This window comes from Hemiscyllium ocellatum, chromosome 11 (assembly GCF_020745735.1).
Source record: "Hemiscyllium ocellatum isolate sHemOce1 chromosome 11, sHemOce1.pat.X.cur, whole genome shotgun sequence".
In the NCBI taxonomy this organism is placed as follows: domain Eukaryota; kingdom Metazoa; phylum Chordata; class Chondrichthyes; order Orectolobiformes; family Hemiscylliidae; genus Hemiscyllium; species Hemiscyllium ocellatum.
Genome location: NC_083411.1, coordinates 11487498 through 11512865, shown reverse-complemented (window position 1 = coordinate 11512865; position 25368 = coordinate 11487498). Strand labels below are relative to the sequence as shown.

The 25368-nt window shown below is 41.4% G+C and overlaps 1 protein-coding gene across 1 annotated transcript; it reads right to left on the bottom strand.

The window, feature by feature from the left end:
- Positions 1-1299: 1299 nt before the first annotated feature.
- On the bottom strand, positions 1300-12705 carry LOC132820093 (lysozyme g-like). Its single transcript, XM_060832013.1, has 5 exons — positions 12649-12705; positions 10302-10388; positions 8046-8242; positions 4597-4735; positions 1300-1629 (listed from the first exon to the last, which is right to left on the bottom strand). Exons 1-5 carry the CDS (start codon positions 12662-12664, stop codon positions 1496-1498), a joined length of 573 nt encoding a protein of 190 aa, XP_060687996.1. The 5' UTR covers positions 12665-12705; the 3' UTR covers positions 1300-1495.
- Between the last annotated feature and the right edge of the window lie 12663 nt (positions 12706-25368).

The following is a 25368-nucleotide window of genomic DNA, read 5'->3' as shown; positions in this document are numbered from 1 at the left end:
GTTCAGCAACAATCCCTAGGACCTTACCATTAAGTGTATAAGTCCTGCTAAGATTTGCTTTCCCAAAACACAGCACCTTGCATTTATCTGAATTAAACTCTATCTGCTACTTCTCAGCCCATTGGCCCATCTGGTCCAGACCCCTGTAGTAATCTAAGGTAACCCTCTTCGATTTTCACTACACCTCCAATTTTGGTGTCATCTGCAAACTTACTAACTGTACCTCTTATGCTCGCATCCTAATCATTTATGTAAATGACGAAAAATAGAGGGCCCAGCACCGATCCCAGTCCCTTCATCTAGATCATTAGTGGATAGAGTGAAAGATTGTGGTCTCAACACTGATCCTTGCAGAACACCACAGTTTGCCATCCATATGTCAGAGGGATCTCAGTGTGCAGGTCTACAGATCACTGAAGTCAGCAGTGCAGATAGATAAGATAGTAAACAAGGCCTATGGCATGTTTCCCTTCATTGGGAGTATAAGGATAGGCAAGTTATTCTGCGGTTTTATAGAACTTTAGTTAAGCCACACTTGGAATATTGCATACAGTTCTGGTTACAACAGTACCAGAAGAACATGGACGCTTTGGTATGGGGATTTTAGCTATGAGGAAAGATTGGATAGACTGGGTTTGTTTTCACTGGAATGCAGCAAGTTGAGGGGTGAGCTGATAGAAGTTTGTAAGATTGTAAATGGCATGGATAGAATGGAAAGAATGAGGCATTTTCCCAGGGTGGAGGTGTCAATTACTAGGGGAAATAGGTTCAAGGTATGGGAGAAAGGAGCTTCAAAGAGATGTGCAAGGCACATTTTTCACACACAGAGTGGTGAGTGCCTAGAATGCACTGTCAGAGGAGGTGGTGGAAGCAGACACAACAGCAGCATTCCAGAAGCACCTGGATGAATACATGAATAGGAAGGGAATAGAGGGAAATGGGATCCTGTAAATGAAAACAGTTATAGTATGAAAGGACAAAATGTGTCAGCACAGGCTTGGAGGGCTGAAGGGCCTGTTCCTGTGCCGTATTGCTCTTAGTTCTTTGACCTGTACGATTGAGTTATCCATAAACTCGATGCATAATGGAGCATCTCTCGATTTTCTGTCTCACCAATTGGCTTGGCCCAGATTGACATGAAGTCTAGATGTATCTGGGCAAATTCAACCTTGAGCTAACTTAACAAATAGTAGAAAGTGCGAATCTAAGTGGTTTTGACATAATCTCTTGCTTTTAAATAATCCCTACTCCTTTCAGCCCAATTTGCATGGACATCACTAATGAAAATTACAAGTGTACTTTTTATGTTTGATGTCTATATTTATTACCAATGCATTTTAGGTGATTACATCTCTTTGAGATCCAAGTTTAATTGACTTTACTTAATAATACTGTATGAGGATTAAAAAGTATTCTGATGTTTTATAGACTGCAATGTTAAGGGAATTATTGCCAGAGATAGACCAGTATCAATGGAAAGAAAAATGTTGATGAATTAATATCCATTACTCTTCAGCCATTGGGCTCTTGCAGTCACATCATTAGCATAATCATCTCCAGTGGTACCAATATCCATTCTTTCATAAGTGTGAACATTTCTTGTCCCAGCATTATATGCTGAAATCCCACCTGTAATATAGGGACAAGAACATGCATTTACTGCAATAACAACATGCATTCAATAGCATTATAGTGAAATGTCTTGTAGTGCTTTGTGGGAGATATTATCAAGCAAAATTAAACTCATCAGGGTTGGAAGGTTTGAGTGATAGGGAGTATAGGCTGGGGCTATTTTCTCTGGAGGGTCAGAGGCTGAGGGTTGACCTTATAGAAGTTTATAAAATCATGAGGGACACAGATAGAGTAAATAGTCAAGGTCTTTTTAAGAGGGTGGGGAGTCCAACAAAAGAGGGCATTGGTTAAAATAAGAGGGGAAAGATTTAAAAGGGACCTCAGGGAAAAATAAATTTCACACACAAGGTGATACCATGTATGGAATGAACTGCTGCAGGAAGTGGTGCAGGCTGGTACAATTACAGCACTTGAAGGCATCTGGATGGGTATATGAATAGGAAGGGTTTGGAGAGATATGGGCCAAAAACTGCAAAATGGGATTAAATTAATGTAGGACATCCAGTTGGCATAGATGAGCTGGACTGAAGAGTCTGTACCTCTCGATGACTGTTTATATATATATATATAGAGGAAAGATACTACAATTATCATGGTCAATTTAAATCTGCATCTTGTCTAGATAAATCAGATGAATAAGGGTAACACTGAAGCAAGTTTGTTGAGATCAAGGATCATTTCTTAAACCAATACATTGCACAACTGCTGTATGACTGTATGACTCTATTTTAGATCTAATAATGTTTAATGAGGTAGCTTTAATTAAAGGTTAAGAATAATCTAAAGAATAGCAAACAGTACAAGGCAAAACTACAAATTCACCTTGAAGGTGAGCAACTTAGGTCTCAATACAGTGTTCTCAATTTAAATAAACACAATCAAAAAGTTATGAAGAAAGAGTTATCTAAAGTGGGTTGCTAAATAAGAGGGAAATCAATGGATGAGCAATGGCAGATATTTAAACAGTTATTTCATTATGCTGAACAAAAATTTATCCTGGTCAAAAAGAAGGACTTAATGAGAAGGAAGAACTACTCGTGATTAACAAAGCCAGTCCAGGAGAGCAGCCAATCAAAGACATGCAACATGGCAACGAATTGCGGTAGGCTGAAGGATTGGGCTTCTTCTTTGAGAAAACAGCAGTAGATGACTGAAAAGCAGGGGAGAATTCATTACGAAGGTAAACTGTTAATAAAATAACAGCAAGTAGTAAGAGCTTCTCCAGGTATATACAAAGAAAGAGATTAGCTAAAGTAAGTGTGGGATTTGCAAGATGCAATTTGGGGTTAATAACAGGGAAATGGAAAGTAATTAAGACCAAGATTTCAGATTGGTTTTCCCAATAGCAGATATTACAAATATCCCAAAGTAACACACAAGCAAAACGCCAATATTACAAAAGGTTTTATAACAGTCTTTATCATGTAAGAAGAAGTATTTGATGAATTAATGGTACTAAAGGTGGACAAGTCACGAAGACTTGAAGCCCGCTTCTAAGAGTTTCAAAGGAAGTGCCGGTAGAGATAGTGGAAGGAAGATTTCAGAACTCACTGGTTTTTGGGAGGACTTTAGCAGACTGACAAACTGTTAATGTAACACCTCTGTTCAAGAAGGGAGGGAAATAGAAAGCAGGAAACAATAGGCTACCCAAACAATATCTGTCATTGGGACAATGTTACAATCCATTATTAAGGAAGAAATAGTATGGCATTGAGAAAAGCATAATGCAACCAGAGTCACCATAGTTCTGTTAAAAGAAAATCATATTTGACAACTATCTTTGGGCTCTTTGAGGAGTTGATCAAGGTGAATCGCTCAATGTGATGCATTTGGATTTCCAGAAGGCATTTTTGAAGATGTCACATAAAAGTTTATTGCAAAGGTAGAAGCTCACAAAATTGGGGTAATGGATTAAGCATTGGGTAACACGAAGGAAAAAAGAGAGTTGAGATTAATGGGTCTTTTTCAGGTTGGAAAGATGTAACACTTGGAGTGTCATGAGGATCAGTCCTTAGGCCTCAATTATTTACTGTCTGTATGCTAATGTGGAAGAGGACACAGACTGTCATAAATCCATGTTGACTGATAATACAAGGAGGGCATGATGAAAATGTGAGTTGTCTGCAAGGAGATTTGAATGGGTTGAGTGAATGTCTATAAAGATGGTATTGAATGTGGGGAGGTGTGAGGTCATGCACTGTGAAGGAAGAATAACAAAGCACAGTATCACTAAAGAAAGTTCAGCTCAGAGGGATCTGATTTTCCCTGTGCATGAAATACAAATAGTTGCGTGCAGATTCAACAAGTAGTTAAGAAGGCAAATGGAATTTTGACCTTTGTTTCTTGGTGGTTGGAGTTTAATGGTAAGTTTTACTACAACAATACAGGCTCTTTGTTCTGGCCACACCTGTACTACTGTGTTCAGTTTTGGTCACCCGTTTTTACGCAAAGGAGATAATGCAACAGCGCCTCAATTAGTTGATTCTTGGTATGAATAATTGATATTGCAAGAACAGCCAAGCAGATGAGGCCTCTGTTCATTGGTATTTAGAAGAATAACGAGTAATTTTATAGACAGATTTCAAATTCGGAGGGGCCCTGATAGGCTGGATGTCATGAAGATGTTTCTGCTAGTTAGTGAATCACAAACTAGGTGACATAGTTACAGAACAGCAGAACACGCATTAAAACTGAGAAGCGAAGGAATTCCTTTCCGCCAGAGAGTGTGAATGTCTGAAATTCTCTACCCCAGGGGTATGTTAAAGCTAGACTATTGAAAATATAGGAGGGAGTTGATACATAACAGCATTTGAGACATAAGGCAGATCAAAATGGTGGGGCAGACTTGGGGAGATGAATGGCTTACTTATGACCTTAAGCAGTACATACATCTTTAATGTTGGAATGAATTCTTATTGATAAATTCCTTGCTATCGGACTATATGTAAACGAAAAGTCTCAAACCTTTGAGCTGCTGTTCTTTGGTCCAAGTTGGGAACTTTGCTGCTATTGATTTAATCATGTCTATCAGTATCTCAGTAGCCTGTTGTAGGTGCTCCACGCTGTCCCACTCTCCAACTATTCTGTGCCACCTTTTGTCAACCTGAAATAAACATTACATTTCTTTTCCATGCACAGAGATCTTAGAGCAATGAGAATATATTCAAACATAAATATCAGGATGATTTCAATGTTGTATTCTGGATTTCATTGTATTCTTGCATGAGATGTGGATGTCACTGACATGGTCAATATTTGTTGATTTTAAACAGAGTCTGCACCAGGCCATTTCCAAGGGCAATTGAGAGTCATTGCTCAGATCTGGAGTTTCTTGTAAGTTCGACATACATTTTCCTACCCGAAAGGACACTCGTGAATCAGATGGGTTTTTTTTATTGACATTCAACAACATCAGGAGGTGATGGCCTAATGATATTATCACTGGATTACTCATCCAGAGACTCAATGCTCTAGGGACCAGGATTTAAATCCTACCATAGCAGATGGTGGAATTTGAATTCACTTTATAAAAAAAAATCTGGAATTAAAAGTCTAATGATAACTGTGAATTGGTTGTTGGAAAACCTCATCTGGTTCACTAGTTTCCTTTAAGGAAGGAAACTATCATCCTTACCTGGGAGTTGCTGAGAGATAAATGATAGGCGTGTGGGTGTGGGGAGAAAGTAGCATAGAGTACAATAGTGAGTGGGGGAGGGGATGAAGGTGATAGGTCGAGGTGTGGGGGGGAAGGGGGAGTGAATAGGTGGAAAGGAAGATAGGCAGGTAGAACAAGTCATGGGGACAGTGCTGAGCTGGAAGTTTGGAATGGCCTACATGTGACTACAGACCCACAGCAAGGTGGTTAGTTCTCAACTGTCCTCTGGGCAATAAGTAGCTGTCAATGCCCTCATCCTGTGAATGATTGAAGAGAAAAAAAACAACAGTTTCATGTCCATCATTAACACCTTAATTCCAGATTTGTTATTGAATTGAGATTCCACCATGTGTCATGACAAGGCCCCAGAAAATTATTTGTTTCTGCCTCAGAAGTGCAGTAACAATGCTGAAGGGCAAGGCCTTCCCTAAATGTTGCAGGACAATTGGAACTTTCAAGACTGGATTGATGGAATTCTGTTATGTAAGTGATACAGAGATAATGCTGAGATATAGATCTGTCACAATCTCATTGAATGTGGAAAACTGACTAGATTGAATGGCTTACTCATGTCGTTGATATTTCTGTCATGCAGGCTGTCACTGAAGGACTGACCTTTGCCTGATGGTTTATGATTTTGCTGTGTGTTGATCAGTTTTTTAAACTGGTGTCACTACCTCCCTGGCTCCAAAACAGAGGCGAAGTGGTTACATCTCAGGATCTGAGATGGAATTAAATTAAATTCTAAAATTCTAACTGAAGAATCCACAACATTTGAAAGAGTACTTCGATTGATTAAAAAAATCAATTTATTGCAATAATCTTTAAATCCTTGTAAGAAAATGCATCTGTACTCATAGTCCCACTTTGGAGAATTAACAATCCCTTGGAGCTGTCAATCAAACTCTGAACTGACAAAGATCCCACTGAGATAATGATAGGTTACAAAATGCAGCTTTAATCCTGCAATGATAATCCCCAGGCTTATGTCAACAGGCAGAATGAAATGGCAAGCATTGTTCTTTTTAATGCTATGGAGTTGCCTTTTTCAAAAATTTAAATAGCAAAGATTTAAATGTCCTGACACATTGACAACATTTTTTCAGATCCTCTGTTCCAAATTCTCAGACTTGCGTTGCCACCTACTCTCCCTGCAATCAGCCCTACCCCAGCTCAGGGTCATACTGTCCCAAACCTGCAAAAGACCTCTGCTGTTCTTTATCCCGAGAAGGTTCCACACACTCAACAACGCTTCTTCTCTAGCTCGCCTCCTGACTTCCTTTAACAGCTCCACTCTACTTGACAAATTCAATGCGTTTATTTCCCTTTTATTCCTATCAATGTTACCTTCAACTCTCCCAAAAGAGCAATTTCTCTCTCTCAAGAGTTACATGATGTTTCCCAAAAGAGACATGGGACCATTTCTAAAGGGGTGCTTGGTCTAGTTTGTCTGCAAAAATGAATCCATTAATATTTATCTCTAACATCAACTTAAAATATACTTCCTTCACTATTCGTGTGCCATTGATGACACATATCAATAACTCAATAAGTCTTCTTCAACAATATATCTTTACCATCTAGAAAGACAAGGACAGATACAAGTGATACAAGCACCAGCATGTTCCCCTTCAAAGTCACAGATCTTTCTGACTTAGAATTATATTACCATTCCTTAACAGTTGCAGTGTGAAAATCTTGGCTCTCCCTTGCTAATAGTATTGTGGGTGCAACCACAGTCCGAGGAATGCACCTTTTCATCATTCCTTCTTCAGTGCTGACACCAGGAATGAATGACTAGAAATAAAATGCCATTGAAAACAGTAACTCTAAACCTACTCGCCTGCTGGTAACAATGCAAGAAGGATCTTTTTCAGCATTTTACCAATATGCCTCTGCTCACCTCTCAGGGTGAAACTAAAATGAGCCATGACCTATGAAGTGAATTAAGAGATAATGAGAAAATCAAGAAGGAATCCTGCTTAGTTTTTCTGATATCTTGCAACTTAAAAGCCCTTTTGCACGTTGTATATTTAAATGCATCTGCGTTTCCAATATGAGGGTACAGCTAGCTGGATTGTAATATGCAAGAATCAATATATGAATCTATGCTTATATTTTCAAATGACTTCAACCCAAGAATGATCCTGATCTGTGGGCTGATGCCTTGTATAATTGTAATTAGGGCATGGTATTTAATGATCTACTCATTCCTCTAGAATATCCACTTTGAAAAGAAATAAACTATTTCTTACTCTTTTCACATCAATGAAACACTTTCCTCTGTGTAACTCCATACCTTAGCCTCATGAATGCCCCAGAATCAAGGAACAACTTGCATGTTTTGTCTTTGGTGTGTGGAAGGGCACTGCATCATTGTCATACCCAATCACTGCTTTCACACCAATTTTCCCCCTCCATGGTTTAGCAGAAACAGAAAATCTACCATCGAACCTAGCTCGCAGCTGGGTTTGAGGAGGAAACAATAAAGACTGCAGATGCTGGAAGCCAGCTGAAGGATTCCTGATGAAGTATTGACATTCCTGCTCCTCAGATGCTGTCTGACCTGCTGGGTGCACTCATAGCTGGGTTTGTAATGATCAGGGAGTCACTGGTTATTGAAGGAGGAATATGGAGTTGGAGGTCACAATCCGATCAACCATGGTACAGAAAGGCTGAATAGCCTAACTCTGTTCCTAATATCTGTGTATTTATGTAGATCTGCTTGCAGGGTTTCGTAAAGTGACTTGCTGCCTACCTGCATGAGACCAAAACCATTTTCGTTGTCTCCCCATCCATTTACTAAGGCATTGCCACCACGGGATTCCCGGGAGATGATAGCACCAATTATGGCTGGATCGATCTGCTTGGCACAGGCAACTTTATCAATCAAAGTCTTGTACTTGTTCACTCTGTTCAAATCCATGCTCATCATCTTATGAGAGGCAGCAACACCTGAAAAAGAAATTCAAATAAAAATCTAATGCACTGCACTTGGCATTAACATGTGTGTTGTGTGCTGTAACCACCAGACAGAGAAATAGAACCTCTCTGTTAATTAAAACTAAACGTCCAGAAAAATTTGCCTCACCTCGTAATCCGTTAACAGTGTGAAGGAGTGAAAGATACCTCCTAATTTCCAATATGTAAAGAAAGATAACTTATTTTCCGAATGGAAGATTAGATTCCCTACAGTATGGAAACAGGCCATTTGGCCCAACAAGTGCACACCGACCCTCTGAAAACTAACCTACCCAGACCCATTTCTCTCTGACTAATGCACTTAACACTATTGTCAATTTAGCATGGTCAATCCACCCTAATCTGCACATCTTTGGACTTTGGAGGATTTGAGCTATAGGGAGATGCTGAACAGACTGGGCTGCTTTCATTGGAGCGTCGGAGACTGAGGGGTGACCTTACGGAGGTTTACAAAATTATGTGGGGCATGAATAGGGTAAATAGGCAAAGTATTTTCCCTGGGGTCGGGTAGTGCAGAACTAGAGGGCATGGATTTAGGGTGTGAGGGGAAAGATATAAAAGAGACCTAAGGGGCAACTTTTTCATGCGGAGGGTGCTACGTGAATAGAATGAGCTGCCAGAGGAAGTGGTGGAGGCTGGTACAATTGCAACATTTAAGAGGCATCTGGATGGGTATATGAATAGGAAGCGTTTGGAGGGATATGGGCTGTGTGCTGGCAGGTGGGACTAGATTGGGTTGGGATATCTGGTCGGCATGGACAGGATGGACTGAAGGGTCTGTTTCCGTGCTGTACATCTCTTTGACTCTATGACTCTATGAAGGAAACTGGACTACCCAGAGGAATCCCATGCAGACACACAGAAAATGTGTGAACTCCACACAGACAGAGTGGAATTGAACATTGCTCTCTGGCTCTGTGAGGTTGCAGTGCTAACCACTGAACCACCTTGCAGTTCTGAAATAAACAGCACTATTAAAAACTGAACATTGTTTTGCCTAACTGAACACAACCTATTAACATTCTGTTCCAATAAGACAACTATTAGATGTTACATTAACTTAATTTCATGTCCACAGAGTCTCTGGGTTCTCTGATGTCTTCAGTCTTCCATGTGCTGATCTCCCTAGGTGTTTCACTTTCTGTTTGCTGTGAGTATGAGTTACAAGAAAAGGTTCCTTTTGATATAGTGTGTCTCCTAATTTCTTTGAGAGCATGATTTTAGATGGGCAGTTAGGTCTCCGGCTCTGTAGTAGTTGCTCTGCTGTTCGTGGCAGTTGCTCAATTTTCAAAAGGCCTGTGTTTTTTATACCCCCAACATCATTCCTTCTCATTGATCCAATGTCATTAAAATAATAAATTCAAACTCAATTGAGTTTTAGTATCCTGGGCATAATTTGAAGTCATTGGCTAAATTTGAATCATTGTCAAAACAGTAACCAAAACTCGGGTATCACTTTAACAGCCAATTGTTTCATGAAACTATTTTGGAACAGCCCGTGTCCCAGCCTTTCCATTCGGGCAGCTAAGCCTGCACTTTAAGTTTGCTTCAATATTCAGAAAATACATGCTTTCAACGTGACAATTAAAACTGACCCCACCATCCCAAATAAATGATTGGAAATTGTACTCTTTTTGTCCAGTTCTCTGGCTTCTTATAAATTTGTTCATGGATTTCAGAGAGTCATAGAGATGTACAACATGGAAACAGACACTTTGGTCCAACCCTCCTGGTGCAGTGAGGCAACAGTGCTAACCACTGAGCCACCATGCCACCATGTAAAGGATAGTGCTGTGGGTAAGGGATAAAGGTCAGATTGTGAGCCCAAGCATCATCTCATTAAAACTATGTTCAAAAGAATTCCTGATAGGACCAACATAATTTTCCAATAAAGGTCTCAATTTTGAATGCAAATTGCAGAATGAGTAAAACTTGATAAAACAACTGTGAATGGGAATTCACTTTCAAAGTATCCCTATACATTGCAGATGCATACCAATCATGGAAATGTTAAGTTATGTTGATTCCTCACCTGTTACACTCAGCTTGTCCTGTTTTGCTGTTTTATCAGAAGCACCAGTTGTATCAACCTTTGTGATATCACCATAGATGGAGGTATCTAGCACAATGAAGATAAAATGGCTGAGTTATGGAAAAGTGGCAAACACCAAGCAAATGCAGCAGTAGTGCCCATAATGTATCCTCTGATCCTGAGTGAGGTGAAGGCTAAAGCAGCTTCTGGGGAGTATTTGACCCAGGAGTGCTCCCCACATTGAGGTAACTGACTCTAGTCAAGCAGAAGAAACATCTCCATTCTCAGTGGAGATACAGTCTCACTGAAGTGTTACAGCACAGAAGGAAGTGACTTGGCCCATTGTGCCTGCTCCAGTTCTATTACTTAATGCCAATTTCCTTCCCTTTCACCATATTCCTGCGCAGCTTCACAATCCAAATAATCACCCCTTGAATGCTGCAATTGAACCTGCCTCCACCACACTTCCAGACAGTGCATTTCATACCCTAACTACAAACTATGTGACAAAGATTTTTCTGAAATTGTTTGCGCAGCACTGTAGATCGATGCCGTCTCACTCCTTGTATGCACAGGAACAGCTTCTCTCTATCTTATGTCCTGTCTGCTCTATATGACATTCTGTATATCACCTTTCATTAAAAATTCAAAGATTAACAATTAGTAGAGCTATGAGGGAAGAGCCAGGGAGTGGCATTATTTATTAAATGTTGCTTTTAAAATATAAGTTTTAATCAGTACAAGTGAACTCTAGAATGTTTCAAATATTGGATGGAAAATTAAGGTTACCCTGATTTTTGGACAAAGGGGTTGCAATTCATGACAAGACCCCTCCAAGTTGTCCCCGTGTGCAGTTGGGGAAGCTTTGGTTACTGACCAGAGGTACAGCAGCCTGTTCCTCTTCAAGGCAATGGGGTTGGGGGTGGTGGGCGATTGTTAGAGGGGATTCTGCGCTGGAGGAAGTTGGGTTGCTAGCTCTGACATCCCTAGTGGTGACTCACTTTACCTCAAAAATCCTTAATCCCTGGATTATCACTGGGAGGTTACCTCCCTTTATTCCTGGTGCCTCGATCATAAAGGAGAAATGGGGTGGGGTCAACCTATATTGACACATCGTCTGTAATTGGATTTTTAATCATGGAAATTACCTATCCACCTATGTTCCTGTCCTTTTCCAACTGTGTCATTGTTAAGATGCCCCAATCTGTGTTGTCGTGGGAAGGGACAATGAACCAACATGGCTGCCAGATCCATCTCAGCTCCTGTTGCCTATAAACATCAGGGCTATGGGATGCACAGACCGTCAGATAAAGCAGACAGATCAACTGCCAATATAATGTCTTGTGATCTAAAGAGGCTGCACTGCCATGATTATTGATTGTGTAAATTGGACATAACATCATTGAGCAACTGTTACTGCAACATCCAGTGCTACAAACTTTCAATCTTCCACACTTGTTTGCATTTCTTTTCACACAAATGTTGTGACCAGTGTAGCATAATGAGACTATACAACTAGTTACGCAATATTCTCCTTTACCATACCAAATAAAGTTGGAATGATAAGTGCAAAAGTATAGGACAGCATGAAACTGGCGAGTGCTTAATACTCTCTGACTGGCTCAGTAAAGAGAACAAAGAAATGAGCTAACATCCTGAGTTCCCTTTGTTTCCTCCTCATCATTTCATGCCTCCTGTCCATATCCCAAAGTTTTTCCTTCTGTATTACCGATTATAGGGGCATTTGAAGTAGCTTTGCTTCTGGCTAACGTTCCCTGCCCCTCTGTATCTGTCGGGGCAGAGGAGGGAACTACAGTGTGACTGTTAGCGTAGAGCAATGCCATGAGGAGTGACACCTTTGGAGGAGAAGGGGACCTTTGGAGGGGAAAGGGACTTTTGACTCTGCTGGGCAATTGATTTCAGCCAGAATTGTTGTTATTGGAGTAAATTCTTTCATCAGTTTCATAGCTATGAGAGTACAGAAACAGTACTTACTCCTTGTAAAACATTATTTCCCGCCATCTTAAAATTACATTTTAATGTTAACTTTCAAATTAATGCATAGAAAATGGCATTAAAAGCAAAAGTACAGGAACAAGGCATTTGATCTGTCTGTTCTATCCCCGCATTTAAGATTCTCAATGCTTGCCTCCTTAAGACGGGTTACATCTGAAACATCGACTTCTCCACCTCCGGCTGCTGGCTTGCTGTGTTCTTGCAGCCCCCTACCTGTCTATCCTACAATTCTTGAACTTACTGATCAGAATATGCTACCCATTGCATATTTTGACTCTTAACATTAATTTGAAATATGAATGCCTAACGGAATATCAGAAGAAATACTCACCAATTACTGTGCACATTGCTGCTGTCACATAGGAAATCAAATGAACTGGGCTGTGGCTGGAAGTTACACAAATACCGGATATGTCATCAGAATAGAATGCTCTTGGTAATTATTCAGAATCTTTTCACACTGAAGTTCCCCCCTATTTTTAAAGAAAGATTTACAGTAAAGTGTGAAGAGCAGTAACTTACCAATTCCATCAAATATGATAGTTGTGGCAGGAGGGGTGATGTGTGCTGGGCTGAATACCAATCGATCGAGGCTGAACACATTTCTAGTAAATGTTTGCAACTTGAGACCTTTAGATCCGTGTCGAGAAGCTGGATTTTGAGCTTCAGACGTTGCACAACATTAGAGAAGGGGATAGTTAGCTAGACCCTTTACTTCAGAAAGCCTACACACCTCTGGGTAATTTAAATTCAAATTTGGTCTGTGGTTATGGACCAGTGTGGGGTTAGGGCAGCTGACTGCAAGTGGGGTAGATATGGAATGCAGGGAGTCACATGTGAAGAGTCTTCACCTCACAATTGTCCAGCAGGTACCAGGTTCCTACAAGCTGTATGGATGAGATGGAGATTGCAGGAAGGATGAGCAAACTGACCAGTTCACCATGATGCAGGGTGCCATTCAAAAGGCTAAAGGAATCAGGAATGGAGTAGTGGTAAGGAAAAGTCTAATTGTATAATTTGGCGTCTAAGCCCTTTTGATGTAGTGATGAGCATGTGTTCCAAAGGCCTTGTTGCTTGTCAAGTGTCAGGGTTAAGGAAATTTCCTGATGACTGGAGAAGAACTTTGATTGAGGTGGACAAAGGATCCACTGGTTGTTATAGACATTGATACCAATGACATTGATAAGACTAGAAAGGAGGTTCTGCTGAAAGAATTTCAACACTTAGGAACTAAATTCGAAAGCAGTGCCTCCAAGTTAATAATTTTCAGATTACTGCCTGAGGTTTGGACATCCTGTCATAGGGTAAATAAAGTCAAGGCTTTAAATGTCTGGCTCAAAAGCTTGGCAGGGGTGGAATGGGTTTCAGTTCATGAGGCAATAGCAGTACAGGTGTACAATGGAACTTTTCTGATTGGATGAGTTTCACTTAAACTGTTTTGGGACTAGTGACCTGTCTGAATTGAATAATTAGAGTATTAGAGAAGGCTTTAAAATAACCAGGTGGAGGATAGGTATTGGTAGAATATTACAAAGAGAAAGACGTGGCAGAATTCCAAGGCAGCTATTTAGATAATGTTCCCAGAGTGGGATTGCAAGAGACAGAAGATACAAACAAAAGTAACAAATAGGGTCAAAATTTAAAAAAAATAAATGGCAAAAAGGCAAACTTAATGGCTGCTTTCTCAAATAAATGAATTAATGGCACAAATGAGAGGTTGATTTCTATGATCTTGTAGCTGTTATATAGAAATGGTAATGAGGAGCTCAAAGCTGAGAACTAAATATTTCGGGGAGGGTGGCATTTCAAAAGGACAAGAGAAAGGAACACGTGTTGGGTGGCTTTGTTAGGACAAGTTGGAATAAGTATGATAACAATAAATTGTCTTTGATTGAAGGTTTAGAATATATATAGGTGGAGGTAAGTACAAACGAGCAGAGGAAGGCACTTGTGGGAGCAACTATTGGCTCCCTAACAGCAGCTATTCTGTAGGACTGAAAATAAATCAGGTGATAATGCAAGACATAATAAAGGGAGTACATTAATCAGAGTGATTTCAATCTCCATATAAATTAGGAAAATCAAATTGGCAGAGGTAACAACGAGGAAAAACTCACAGAGTCTATTCTGAGAACAATAGATTAGATTAGATTCCCTAGAGTGTGGCAACAGGCCTTTCAGCCCAACCAGTCCTCATCGACCCTCCAAAGAGAAACCCACCCAGACCCATTTTCCCTCTGACTAATGCATCTAACACTATGGGCAATTTAGCATGGCCAATCCACCTGACCTGCACACCTTTGGACTGTGGGAGGAAACCAGAACACCAGGAGGAAACCCATGCAGACACGGGGAGAACGTGCAAACTCCACACAGACAGTTGCCCAAGGCAGGAATTGAACCTGGGACGCTGGTCCTGTGAGGCAGCAGTGCTAGCCACAGTGCCACCCATAATATATTGTGGAATAGCTAGCAGTCAACCTAGTTGGAATCTCATAATGTGACAAGTTTATTAAATGATCTCAGAGTAAAGAATTCCCTCAGAACCCGTGACTATAAATTGTGTCACATGCTATTTAGTTTGACAGTGAGAAACATTGGTCAGAAACAACTGTGCTAAACTTAAATAAGGGAAATTACAAAAAAATGGGGGCAGAGCTGCCAGGAGCAGACTGAGAAATGACTTTAGAGGAAAAGTAGTTGAGGATCAATGGCCGCAATCTTTTTCCAAAACTGGTAAAAAGGCAAACCTAAAGGCTGTTTCCTCAAAGGGATATAGTATTCGGAATAAAATGAATTCATGGCACAAATGGCGGTTGATGTGCTCAATGTTAGAAATTTATAACTTGTTAATTTTAATTTAAAATGAGAAAATATTTGTCACTTACTGTAAAATGTAATTTTCTGTTAAAGCCCACTTGTGCAGCTATTGGAATAATCAAATCCTTACAGTGTGGAAACAGGCCCTTTGGCCCAACAAGTCCACACCGACTCTTGAAAGAGCATCCAACTCAGACTTAGCCCCATAACCTATCCCTGTGTTTCCCATGGCTAATTCACCAAGCCTGCACACCATGGACAACTCAGCCTGGCCCATCCACCTCACCAGCACACCCCTGGACTGTGGGAGAAAACCAGAGCACCTGGAAGAAACCCATGCGGACACAGGGAGAATGTGCAAACTCCAAACAGGCTGGAATCGAACCTGGCTCCCTACTGCTGTCAGGCCTTCCAGCCTCTGGCAACTCTCTGTGTGAAGTTTGTACATACTCCCCATGTCTGCATGTGTTTTCTCCAGCTGCTCCAGTTACTCCCACAGTCCAAAGATGTGCAGGTCAGGTGGATAGGCCATGCTGAGTTGCCCATGGTGTGCAGGCTCAATGAATTAGCTGTGGGAAATATAGGGATGTGGTGAGGGGCTAAGTCTGGGTGGGATTTCAGAGACTCAGTGTCGACCTGTTGGGCCAAATGGCTTGTTTCATACTGGAGGAATTCTCTGACAATAACAAATTAATGCACATTTATCAGAAAAAATGGCATTTTAGAACTTGAAAGTGAAACCAGTAACTATGTGCTAAGTGGATGTGCCAATCTGAGTTCAATATATTCACATTTGTATGTGGGGTTTCTGTTTGCAGTACTTGTGTAGTTCAAGTCTTTTGGATGTTGCTATCTGGATATTGCTTAAATTTCAAAGATGCAGAGCGGACTGCAGAATATGAATTATGTGTAATGTATGTTTGGAAAGTATATGAGACTGAAAGCTGTTGGTTTGCTCGCTGAACTGGTGGGCTTGTTTTCAGATGTTTCGTCATCATGCTCGGTAATATCATCAGTGAGCCTCCAGTGAAGCATTGGTGTACTGTCCCATTTGCTATATGGGTCTTGGTTTGTTGTGGTGCGTGATATCATTCCCAGTTCTGTTTATGAGAGATCAGTAAAAGAGGGTCAAATCTATGCATTTGTTTTTTTTTATAGATATTTTTATTAGAAATTTAACATTTTAACAAATTTACAAAAATAAACAAAACTCTCAAGTACAAACATTAATATAGAAGTAAATCTTAAATATACAATCATCAAAATTTGACAAAAGAAAAATACTGAAAGAGAAAAAACAAAACTCAATTAACTACTAATCTAACCTACAATTAGCCAGAGTGTGTAATTGAGTCACTTACATCTTTCAAATAAGAGAAAATGAGAGAAAACAAATAGAGGTGGGGGTCTAAAAACCCCCCAACGATTAACATAGAAGTTGGATATTAAAATACTTGCTCGGAATGTGTTAACATCATATATAACAAAACCCGTATTCATATGGGATTCCTCTCCCAAGGGGCCCCGGACCAGCCATATCTGTAATCTCAATTAGATAAAAGCCCTTGTTAGGATAGCCAAAATATCTATGTAAAAGGGCTGCCATATTTTATAAAAAAATAATTCGGTCTTTCGGTGCACCATATTTATAAGGAAGTCAAGGGGAGTACATTCCATGATTAATCTATGCCAATTTGAAAATCCAGGGGAACCTTCAACCACCCAGTTTACCAAAATATTTTTCCTTATATGCAAAGAGAGAACAGAAAATAATCTCTTCCTATTTGACATTCCAGGTGTACCACTTTGCCGACTGATCAACCATAATTATCCAGGTAAATCCGAGACCCCCCGGGAGGGGAGACCCTATCTAAAACATCCCGAGCAAAGAGCATATAGAATTTACAAAAATAAAGGTTCTCTAATACACTCATAACAGTATGATAAAAAGGAAACTATTTCTCAATAATAAAAAAAATTATAAAACATATTTGAATGGAGATTATCCCCCTTGTTCCCAGGGGGTATCACTTCTTTTCCAACAGTCCATCATATCCTCTCCCAACCAGTGCCCCACCCTTGACCCAGGCGCTCCTTAATAGGATGAGGAGAATTCAGATATAATACCGAGCTAGAGTTAACAGTGAGCATCCCACCCCCCCACCCCCCACCCACACCTAAGTATATTTGGTAGTATCAATACCATGTATAAACATATATAACTATAGAATTACAACTTCAACAAATTACAATTAAATATAATAATATAAAATAGCAAGGGAAAATAACCCCGCTCCTAGAGGCAAAACTAAAATAGAATAAGGTAACCACCTCTCCCCACCAACCTTAACTAAACCCCCCGGTTTATATATATACATATATACACATACATGCATACACATATATATATACATACACACATACATACGTATAATAATAAAATTTTAAAAAAACCCTAAGGGGGATGGAGAAAATCGTTAAATGGAGAGCAAATAAGTAATTCCCTCTTCCCCCCCCCCCGAGATAATAATAAACAGTAAGATAGGAAAAAGAAAAAAAGTCGGGGGGATATAAATCGGAGTGGGGAAAAGGCAAGCCAACATACATTGTCTGTTACAATTTATTTAAGAGAGTCCAAAAATTCCTTAGCCTTTTCTGGCAATCTAAAATTATACCTGGATCCTTCGTGGTTAAAACATAACGTCGCTGGGTAGCGTAAGGTGTATTGAATATTTGAGTCCCTTAAACACTTCTTCACCTCATCGAACGTCTTCCTCCTTTGGGCCAAAGCCGGGGAGAAGTCCTGAAATAACATGATCTTGGATCCTTTATAGATCATGGCTTTAGGATCTTTTCCAAGATTTCTAGAGGCATCTAGGAGTATCTGCCTCTCCCTATAGCTCTGCAGCCGGAACAGGACCGGGCGTGGGCGCTGGTTCGAGCCAGGCCCGCGTATTGCAACCCGGTAGGCCCATTCTACCCACACCTGGCCTGATCCACCCTCCAGATCCAAAAATTGTGGCAACCACTGCTCCAGGAATGCTGTGAGCTGGCCTTTCTCTTCCCGTTCGGGTCGGGAAGGCCCAGCAAACGAATATTTTTCGACGACCTCGATTATCGAGGGCGTCGATGTAATTCTCTAAGGTCCGGACTCGTTGTTCGAGAGTCTGGACCTGGTCGGCAGCCGATTGAGCTGCGGTCTCCGAGGTCGCGGCCTTTAACTCAGCCCCTCCGACTCGGCGCTCCAGTTCCTGAATGTCTCGGCCGTGCATCTGCAGTGCGGCCGAGAGCGATTCTCAGCGATGTTGGGACTCCTCGATGAAGGCATCGATCTTCGCATCCAGCTTGGTAATCATCTCTACAAGGCTTGTTTCCATCGGTAAGTCCCCCGGGGCGGCTGTGGATGCCTCTGCTGCAGCTGGAGAGAGAGAAGGTAGGGGAGGGGTCCCTGCTTTCTGAGAGCTGTGGGCTCTCCTCCCTTTAGTCATTTTTCCTAAGAGATTAGATTATTTAAATTTAATACTAACACTACCAAACAACTAATTATATTAAATAAGAGCTATTTTAGATAATTTGGTGAGTGTGGTGGGGGTGGGAGATCCACTTTGCCCAAGTCTTGGAAGGAGCACTATAGGCTCAGACTTGCTGAGTCGCCGCCATCTTGAATCTCCTATACATTTGTTAATGGACTTCCGGTTTGAATGCCAGGCTTTTCGGAGTTCCCATGCATGTCTCTGTTTGGCCTGTCTTAGGATGGATGTATTGTCCCAGCTGAACTGGTGTCCCTCTTTATCTGTGTGTATGGATGACAATGATAGTTGACCATGTCTTTTGGAGGCTAGTTGGTGTTTGTGTAACCTGGTGGCTGGTTTCTGCCGGTTTGTCAAATGTAATGTTTGGTGCAGTCCTTGCAGGGTATTTTGTATATCACGTTCATTTTGCTGGCTGTGGGTACGGGGTCCTTTAACTTCATGAGGAATTGTCTAAGTATGCTAACTCACAAACCTACTACCACACTGAAACAACTACTGATGAATTTCAAGGACCCCTATACCCACAGCCAGCATAACGAACTCAATAAACAAAATACCCTGCAAGGAATGCACCAAACATTACATTGGACAAACCAGCAGGAAACCAGCCACCAGGATACACGAACACCAACTAGCCACGAAATGACATGACCAACTATCACAGGTTTCCATAAACACAGACGAAGAGCTACACCAGTTCGACTGGGACAATACATCCTGGGAAAAGCTAAACAAAGGCAAGGGTAGGAATTCCTAGAGGCCTGACATTCAAACCGGAACTCCATTGACAAACGCATAGATTTGAATCTCTTTAACCAACTTCTCAGAAACAGAACCGGAAATGATATCACCCACCACAACAAACAAGGACCCATAAGTAGCAAGTGGGACAGAACACCAATGCTTCACTGGAGGCTCACTGATGATATTACCTAGTATGGTAATGAAACATCTGAGAACAAACCCACCAGCTTAGCGAGCAAATTAACAACCTGATCCACCTCCTGAGCTACAAATCTTCTCCAAAATCTCAAACTTTTGAGAGACTTCATAAGTATAAGCACAGAGTGAAAAACTGAAAAGATTTTGCTGAACTTCTATAGAACAGTTTGATCTTATTCTCACTGGGCTTTCTACTTCAGAGGCTTTAGTGAGGGTTTAGAAGGGTTTCACTGGAATAGCTCCAGGGATGAGGGATTACAAATAAACTGGAGTTGCCTCTGCTTTGAGCCAAGAATCCTGAGGGTTTCTAAAGAAGGCTTACTGGACTCGGTTTTCTCTCCACTGATGCTGCCAGACCTGCTGAGTTTCTCCAGCACTTTCTGTTTGTGTTTGAGAGTAGAATAGATTTCATTGTATATTGAAGCTGAGCCTGCAGTTTAAAAGGATTTTAATTTATGCATTCAAACTGTACAGCGAATTAGGAGTGAATGTTCCTATTTTTGTCAAATGGTGCTTAACTGGCTTTCTATATTAAGTAAATGCCTGTGTATTGACTCAGCTTGGAAACTGCTTAAATTCTTCCCCTTCACAGGACTATCTCCCAGGATTAGCTGCTGTTTTCTGTGAATGTTATGACCAGATAATACAATAGAGTAAGATGTCATCAGCATCAGCAAAATGTGCATTCCAATCATTCCTTTCTTGTTATTGTTGTTAATGTTTCGCATCAGATCTGAGAGATAATGCTATCCAGGATCTGGAACTCTCCTAGTGTCACTTTATTGCTCAACCCACAGCCGAAAAAAAAGTTGGATTATCTCGTCATTTTTACATTCTTGTTTGTTGCATCTATGCTGTCAGCATCACAATAGGAAATATGCTGCAAAATGTATTTCTTTGGTTGTCAAGCACTTTAGGACACGTGGAGGTCAAGAAAGATGCAAAAAAAATGAAATATTTTCTTTCAGATATGTAAGAAAGATTTAGAATAAGAATATAGGAGTAGGAGTAGGCCACTCGGCCCATCGAGCTTCCTCCACCATTCAACATGATCATGGATCATTAACCAAATCAGGACTCTGTTCCTACTTTCTCCCCATATCCTCAGAAATTTGTGGAGGATAGTCTCAGGGAAGGGAATGTCGAATTTCTAAGCCAAAAGTAAGAGGTGGCCTGTGCCTTAAAATGAATTCAGGTAGAGTGCCTGGGTTCTGATGGGATCGATCCCAGAATGTTGAGGGAAGCAAGAGAACTAATTGGTGGAGCATTGAAAGACATCTTTGTATCCTCTTTGGCCACAAGTGAATCCCAGAGGACTGGAGAATAGACCATAGAACATAGGAGCCACAATTAGACCATTCAGTACATCGAGTCTTCTCCACCATTCAATCATGGCTGATAAGTTTCTCAAACCCATTCTCTCACCTTCTCCCCATAACCTTTGATCCCATTGATAATAAAAACCTATCTATCTCTGTTTTAAATATATCAGTGACCTGGCCTCCAGCCTTCTGTGGTAGTGAATTCCACAGATTCACCACCCTCTGGCTGAAGAAGTTTCTCCTCATTTCTGTTCAAAAGCTGTGCCGTTGGGTCCTAGTCTCTCCTGCCAATGGAAACATCTTCCCAATGTCCACTCTGTCCAGGCCATTCAGCATTCTGTAAGTTTCAATTAGATCCCTCCTCATCCCACTAAATTTCATCCAATTTTTACCCAGAGTCTTCATCCAGGGACCCGGGTTTGATCCAGTATCGGGTGACAGTGTGTGTGGAGTTTCCACGTTCTTCCTGAGCACGCATTGGTTTCCTCGGGATTTTCTGGTTTTCTCCCTCATTCAAAGGTGTGCAGGTCAGGTGAATTGGCCTTGGTAAATTGCCTGTAGTGTTCAGGGGTGTGTAGGTTAGGTGCATTAAAGAGGGGAAATGTAGAGTAATGGCAGGGAACAGGTCTGGTTGGGTTACACTTTGGAGGGTCGGTATGGACTTGTTGGGCCAAGTGGCCTGTTTCCACACTAGGGATTCTATGATTCAATGATATGTTAAGCCTTTCATCCCTGGGTCATTCTCATGAATCTCCTCTGCACCTGCGTCAGGGCTAGTGCATCCTGTCTGAGAGATGGGATCCTAAATTACTCACAAAACTCTAAATGTGGTCTGACCAGAGCCTTTCAAAGCCTTAGACGTACATCCATGCTTTACATTTTAGTCCTCTTGAAATAAATGCTAACATTGCATTGGCCTTTCTAAACTCAACCTGCAAGTTTACCTTAATAGAATCCTGGACCAGGACTCCCAAGTCCCTTTGCACTTCACATTTCTGAATTTTATCCCCATTTAGAAAATAGTCTATGCCCCTATTCTTCCGACCAAACTGCATGACCTCCCACTTTCCCATATTATATTCCATAGTTAATGTTGTTTCATTGTTTAAGAAAGATAGCAGGGATAATCCTGGAAATTACAGGCCTATAAGGCCCATGCTGCTGGTGTGGAAATTATTGGAAAAGATTCTCAGGAACAAGATCTATACACATTTAGAAGCAAGTTGACTTATTGATGATGGACAGCATGGTTTTGTGTGGGGGAGGTCATGCCTCACCAAATTGATTGAGTTTGTTTGAGGAAGTGACAGAGATGATTGATGAGGGAAAAGCAGTTGATGTTGTTCACATGGACTTCACTAAAGCCTTTGACAAGGTTCCTCATGGCAGACTAGGACAGAAGGTGAAGTCAAATGATCTTGGAGTGAGCTGGCAAGATGGCTTCATCACAGGAGACAGAGGGTAGCGGTGGAAAAATGCATTTTGGAATGGAGTGTTGTGACTCCAGGATCAGTGCTGGGATCTCTGCTGTTCATTGTGCACATAAATAATTTGGAGGAAAACATAGCTGGTCGAATTAGGAAGTTGTGGATGATACAAAGATTGGTGGAGTTGCTGATAGTGAGCAAGATTGGGCAGAAAAATGGCAGATGGAGTATAATCCAGAGAAATGTGAGGTGATGCATTTTAGAAGGCCAAGTAGAGGTGGAAATTGTATAGTGAATACCAGAACCCTTAGAAGTATTGAAATAAGACATAAGACACAGGAGCAGAAAATAGGCTACCGAGTCTGCTCTACTTTTCAACCATGGCCGTGAAGTTTCTCAACCCCATTTTCCTGCTTTCTCCTGTAACCCTTGATCCTTTTGACAACCAAGAACCTATCTGTTTCTGTTTTAAATGTACTCAATGACCTGGCCTCCACAACTTTCTGTGATAGTGAATTCCTTTGATTCACCACCCTCTGCCTGAGAAAGATTCTCCTCAACTCCATTCTAAAAGGTCTTCACTTTAAGGCTGTGCCCTCTGGTCCTCATCTCTCCTCCCAATTGAAACATCTTTCCAACATCCATTCTGTCCAGGCCATGCAATAGTCTGAAAGTTTCAATTAGATCCCACCTCATCCTCCTAAACTCCATCATATATCGATGCAGAGTCCTCAAAAGTTCCTCATATGTTAAGCTTTTCATTCCTGGGACCATTCTCACACACCTTCTCTGAACATGGTCCATGGCCAGTACATGCTTCCTGAGATATGGAGCACAAAACTGCACACGATACTCCAATTGTGATCTGACCAGAGCCTTATAGAGCCTCGGAAGCAGATCTCTGCTTTTGTAGTCAGGTCTTCGCAAACTAAATGCCAGCATTGTATTTGCCTTCCTAACTAATGACTCAATCTGCAGGTTTACCTTGAGAGAATCCTGGACTAGAACTGAAAATGTGTTGCTGGAAAAACGCAGCAGGTCAGGCAGCATCCAAGGAGCAGGAGAGTCTACGTTTCGGGCATGAGCCCTTCTTCAGGAATGAGGAAAGTGTGTCCAGCAGGCTAAGATAAAAGGTAGGGAGGAGGGACTTGGGGGAGGGGCGTTGGAAATGCGATAGGTGGAAGGAGGTCAAGGTGAGTCACCTATCGAATTTCCAACGCCCCTCCCCCAAGTCCCTCCTCCCTACCTTTTATCTTAGCCTGCTGGACACACTTTCCTCATTCCTGAAGAAGGGCTCATGACTGAAACATTGACTCTCTTCTCCTTGAATGCTGCCTGACCTGCTGCGCTTTTCCAGCAACACATTTTCAGCTCTGATCTCCAGCATCTGCAGTCCTCACTTTCTCCTGGACTAGAACTCCCAAGTTTCTTTGCACTTCAGATGTCTGAATTTCTTCCCCCATTTGAAAATAGCCCATGCTCCTACTCTTCTTATCAAAGTACACGGCCTCACACTTTCCCGTGTTGTACTCCATCTACCATTTCTTTGCCCACTCTCCTAACCTGTCCAAATCCTTCAGCAGCCTCCCCATCTCCTCAATATTACCTGTCCCTCTACCTATCTTTGTATTGCCTACAAAATTACCTAGAATGCCCTCAGTCATAGAGTCATAGAATCATAGAGATGTACAGCATGGAAACAGACCCTTCGGTCCAACCCGTCCATGCCGACCAGGTATCCGAACCCAAACTAATCCCACCTGCCAGCATCCAGCCCATATCGCTCCAACCCCTTCCTGTTCATATACTCATCCAGATATTTTTTAAATGTTGCAATTGTACCAGCCTCCACCACATCCTCTGGCAGCTCTTTCCTACATGTACCACCCTCTGTGTGAAAAAGTTGCCCCGTAGGTCTCGTTTATATCTTTCACCTCTCACCCCAAACCTATGCTCTCTAGTTCTGGACTCCCCCAACCCAGGGAAAAGACTTTGTCTGTTTATCCTATCCATGCCCCTCATAATTTTGTAAACCTCTATAAGGTCACCCCTCAGCCTCCGATGCTCCAGGGAAAATAGCCCCAACCTGTTCAGCCTTTCCCTATAGCTCAAATCCTCCAACCCTGGCAACGTCCTTGTCAATCTTTTTTGAATCCTCAAGTTTCACAACATCTTTCCAACAGGAAGGAGACCAGAATTGCATGCAATACTCCAACAGTGGCCAAACCAATGTCCTGTACAGCCACAACATGACCTCCCAACACCTGTACTCAACACTCTGAACAATAAAGGAAAGCATACCAAACGCCTTCTTCACTATCCTATCCACCTGTGACTCCACTTTCAAGGAGCTATGAACCTGCATTCCAAGGTCCCTTTGTTCAGCAACAATCCCTAGGACCTTACCATTAAGTGTATAAGTCCTGCTAAGATTTGCTTTCCCAAAACACAGCACCTTGCATTTATCTGAATTAAACTCTATCTGCTACTTCTCAGCCCATTGGCCCATCTGGTCCAGACCCCTGTAGTAATCTAAGGTAACCCTCTTCGATTTTCACTACACCTCCAATTTTGGTGTCATCTGCAAACTTACTAACTGTACCTCTTATGCTCGCATCCTAATCATTTATGTAAATGACGAAAAATAGAGGGCCCAGCACCGATCCCAGTCCCTTCATCTAGATCATTAGTGGATAGAGTGAAAGATTGTGGTCTCAACACTGATCCTTGCAGAACACCACAGTTTGCCATCCATATGTCAGAGGGATCTCAGTGTGCAGGTCTACAGATCACTGAAGTCAGCAGTGCAGATAGATAAGATAGTAAACAAGGCCTATGGCATGTTTCCCTTCATTGGGAGTATAAGGATAGGCAAGTTATTCTGCGGTTTTATAGAACTTTAGTTAAGCCACACTTGGAATATTGCATACAGTTCTGGTTACAACAGTACCAGAAGAACATGGACGCTTTGGTATGGGGATTTTAGCTATGAGGAAAGATTGGATAG

Bases quoted from the DNA above. Each gene is read 5' to 3' on its own strand.
- LOC132820093 (XM_060832013.1), bottom strand. The intron at 4,736-8,045 runs GTAGGCAGCAAG...TGTTTATTTCAG, and splicing joins ATGGTTTTGGTCTCATGCAG to GTTGACAAAAGGTGGCACAG. The intron at 1,630-4,596 runs GTTTGAGACTTT...CCTATATTACAG, and splicing joins CAAAGAACAGCAGCTCAAAG to GTGGGATTTCAGCATATAAT.